The 3,002-nt window shown below is 38.8% G+C and overlaps 2 protein-coding genes and 1 long non-coding RNA gene across 4 annotated transcripts in view; 2 read left to right on the top strand and 1 right to left on the bottom strand.

The window, feature by feature from the left end:
* The window catches only part of LOC109961100 (potassium voltage-gated channel subfamily KQT member 5-like), a 112,760-nt gene that overhangs the window by 68,284 nt on the left and 41,474 nt on the right, over nucleotides 1–3,002 (top strand). The window lies entirely within an intron of this gene.
* On the bottom strand, nucleotides 43–2,006 carry LOC109961097 (coiled-coil domain-containing protein 106-like). Of its 2 annotated transcripts, none has more exons than XM_020601692.1 (3): nucleotides 1,511–2,006; nucleotides 1,131–1,298; nucleotides 43–357 (listed from the first exon to the last, which is right to left on the bottom strand). In XM_020601692.1, the coding sequence occupies exons 1-3, from the start codon at nucleotides 1,548–1,550 to the stop codon at nucleotides 47–49; spliced, it is 519 nt and encodes a 172-aa protein (XP_020457348.1). In that variant the 5' UTR covers nucleotides 1,551–2,006; the 3' UTR covers nucleotides 43–46. The 2 variants fall into 2 exon arrangements, with proteins under 2 accessions (XP_020457348.1, XP_020457347.1); XM_020601691.1 differs by having other exon boundaries at nucleotides 1,824–2,005.
* LOC109961101 (uncharacterized) overlaps nucleotides 2,160–3,002 on the top strand; it is a 7,568-nt gene continuing 6,725 nt past the window's right edge. The window contains exons 1-2 of the long non-coding RNA XR_002275096.1: nucleotides 2,160–2,250; nucleotides 2,362–2,547. This is a non-coding gene — a long non-coding RNA (uncharacterized LOC109961101). The remainder of the gene's footprint in view (nucleotides 2,251–2,361; nucleotides 2,548–3,002) is intronic.

Below are 3,002 nucleotides of genomic sequence, written 5' to 3'. Positions count from 1 at the left end.
AAAAAACACCACCAAAAACAAATGCCTGAACATGGCAGTGAGGACTTTAATGCTTTCTTATTGGCAGAAGCTCTTTATTCTCCTTCATCTGCTTTATGGTCTCTGAGGTTGCTTTGTCGGCCTCGACAGCTTCCTTGCATTGTTTTGCAATGTCAGAAAGCTTGCTCCCCTTCACCTGTTGAACAAGCTGCGCATACTTTTCTGGAGCAGCAATTGCCAACTTGGCAATTTCAGAAGTTTGTGAAATTGTGTTGCAATCCACTCCAAACTTGCTGAATGCCTCAGCCATTGTCTTGCCCATTTGGAAGATGCCCAGCACTGTCTTATATCGATGCACCACCTCTGATGGTTCGCTAACTAAAAACAAACAAATAACCAAACAAAAAAAAAACTGAATGAGAATAAATTCATTGGAATAATGTATGGTAGACACATATCAGCTTAAATGAAGAGCCTGGGAAGTGACAACTCTAGGTTTTGGTACTGAGGTCCAGTTTCAAACCATCTGGAACCAATATGATCAATACTGATGGGGGCTTGTACATCCAAAATACAAGCTTCTCTACAAGATTCCCCACATCATTGTCCTGACACTAACTCATTCACTTTAAGCATTATTTAATCCAAATATATATACTGTATAAGAGGTCTCCTAATTTGTAATGCTTAAGATTACTGGGTTACTGTAGGTGGCAAGTGACAGTAGGTGCTGGTACAAAAATAAATGGTGATTAAACAAGCTAACAGTATGTGGAGGTCATTTGTACACAACTTTTAAAATTTTAAAAACACATACTGCAGGAAGACAGATGCAAGTCAACGTCCAGATGCTATCACTTGTTTTAGATTTAGAGGTTCTGTCAAACATATAGCCCACCTACAACCATTATGTTCTGTCAGTGTTGAATCTCAATGTTGGCAATCTCTGACAGTGTTACCTCTCTCTCTTTTACACCACATCCTAGGAAATTCCTAATGGCTCACTTGTTTTTCCTCACTGCTCCTTATGAATTCCAAAAATGGGAGAAGCTCCCTTTTAAAGTTAATGGACATGTATCTGACACTGCAAAACACAGATAATGATGTGTAAGGCATAACAAAATGGGTTCAGTATCTGGAGCTTCACTCACCATCAGAAAGTTGAGTCCTAAGGAAGTCTCTGTCCTTTGTCAAAGCTTCTACCTTCTCCTCCAGGTTCTCTACCCTCAACTTGTACATGTTCATTTCTGATTTGGCTTCAAGAAATTCTGCTTTAGCAAAAGCCACAGTCACTGTTGGGGCCACTGCAATCTGATCACCTACAATAACACAAAACGTATGTAGAATAATGATCAGATAATTCATTAATAACAGCCAACACTCACCTCCATCATTAAAAAACATTTGTTTATATACACAATAATGGCAAAGGCACAGTAGCATTCAAAGCATTCAATAATGAATCAGAGAATATGGAAGAAGAAGAATTAATAACAAAAATAATTATTAGGATACAAAAATGATAGCCTACAGTAAGTGTTTATTTTTTGTGTAATTGATGCTTCATTCATAAGTGCCTCTTTAGCGTTCTTGACATTGTTGGCATTAAAACCTTCACCTGCAGATGCACTGAAGGCTAACAATAATAATTATCAACTGGGAGAGAATGCTTGCTACCACTACTTCTGAATACTTAAACACGTTTTATCACAATGAAACTCGGCCTGGATTTAGAAGTTACCTATATGGCTTATGTTAGCTGTAGCTAGCTAGCGGGCATGGCTAATAATGAAACGATTCACCATTAAGATGGCTAGTTAGATAACGGTAAACGCTAAACTTGCCCTCTTTTGTGGCAGATTTGTCTGCTGACTCTGCATTTCTCTTCCGCATCGTTCGCCTTGTTTGAATTGGAGAGTTTTTAGATTTTGCGTCCATCTTGCTACGTTTGGGTGCTACCTAGTTAGCTACACATTAGGTCTTCTCAGACGTCTTCTTCCGTGGCTGTGCCTGAAAATGCATTGCGCGAGTTGATGCTGCGCGCGAAAAGACTCCTTGTCAGTTACAGATATAAGCAAACACTCCAACAGGAAATAAAATTTGGTTCAATTAAAATGTTAGTGTTAGAAGAGGGTATTGTTTTCACTTCTGTTCAGACATTAGTTGTTGCGTGTGCTAGCCTCAGGAGTGCTTGTGAAGAGAGACACTGATACTGGCCTTCTGCAAAGAAATAGGAGGGGTGGTGCAGCCTGACCCCAGTCAACTGGAGAGGTAAGACACTGTCCATCCTACCTCCTCCCTCTCCTTACTAAATGACCAGAAGTCTTATGAAATAATAGCAATTTCAGTTTAATTCACCAAATTTTCATTGTTTATCTACAGGTTTCATGGTTGAGAAAGTTAGAAGAAAGCTGGTCTCCCTCTTCCAAGGGAAACCAACCAAAAAGAGAACCTTGAAGTTAATAAAATGGCTCCAAAAGAAACATTTGCTAAAAAAAAAGTGACGTGTGCAAGGTGTCATGGTTAAATGAAGCTGAGACCTGCCAATAAGGCCGACCACTTTGAATGGTTAGTACTTCCCTTTTTTATTATGCAAAAGAATAGCTGTAAAGAGAATTCTCAGCTTTATACATCTGACTGGTGCTGCAGGTGCTTTGCTTTTTCTGTGGTCATGCTTACTTTTTGTGTAAAATAGAGACCTCATGCCCAGATCACAACTGTATTTCTTATGTATAAAAGCTGTCAGCAGAATGCTGCAATTGTTGAAATGTTTGTTTTGTTAGTGCATCAAGTTATGTAATGCAAATACTTTCTAACACTGGCCACCATTGAGTAGTCATGGTATTGTGAAACTTGTGTTGGATCTGTTTCCATTAAGTCTTCCCCTATGGTATTCCCCCATTCAGCTAAAGGATATTTCCCTATGTGGATATTTAATATTTCACTTATGAATGTAAGGATGACCTATAATAGATAATGACTATTTCTGGGACTTGATAGCCTTTGGCATGATTTATATCAGT

This window comes from Monopterus albus, unplaced genomic scaffold, assembly GCF_001952655.1.
Source record: "Monopterus albus unplaced genomic scaffold, M_albus_1.0 scaffold52.1, whole genome shotgun sequence".
NCBI classification, from domain to species: domain Eukaryota; kingdom Metazoa; phylum Chordata; class Actinopteri; order Synbranchiformes; family Synbranchidae; genus Monopterus; species Monopterus albus.
The sequence above is the reverse complement of the archived record's forward strand: the minus strand, read 5'-3'. Positions and strand labels throughout refer to the sequence as shown.

Bases quoted from the DNA above. Each gene is read 5' to 3' on its own strand.
- LOC109961097 (XM_020601691.1), bottom strand. From the start codon at position 1,917: ATGGACGCAAAATCTAAAAACTCTCCAATTCAAACAAGGCGAACGATG. The intron at 1,299-1,823 runs GCAAGTTTAGCG...GTGTTATTGTAG, and splicing joins CAAATCTGCCACAAAAGAGG to GTGATCAGATTGCAGTGGCC. The intron at 358-1,130 runs GTGAGTGAAGCT...GTTTGTTTTTAG, and splicing joins TAGGACTCAACTTTCTGATG to TTAGCGAACCATCAGAGGTG.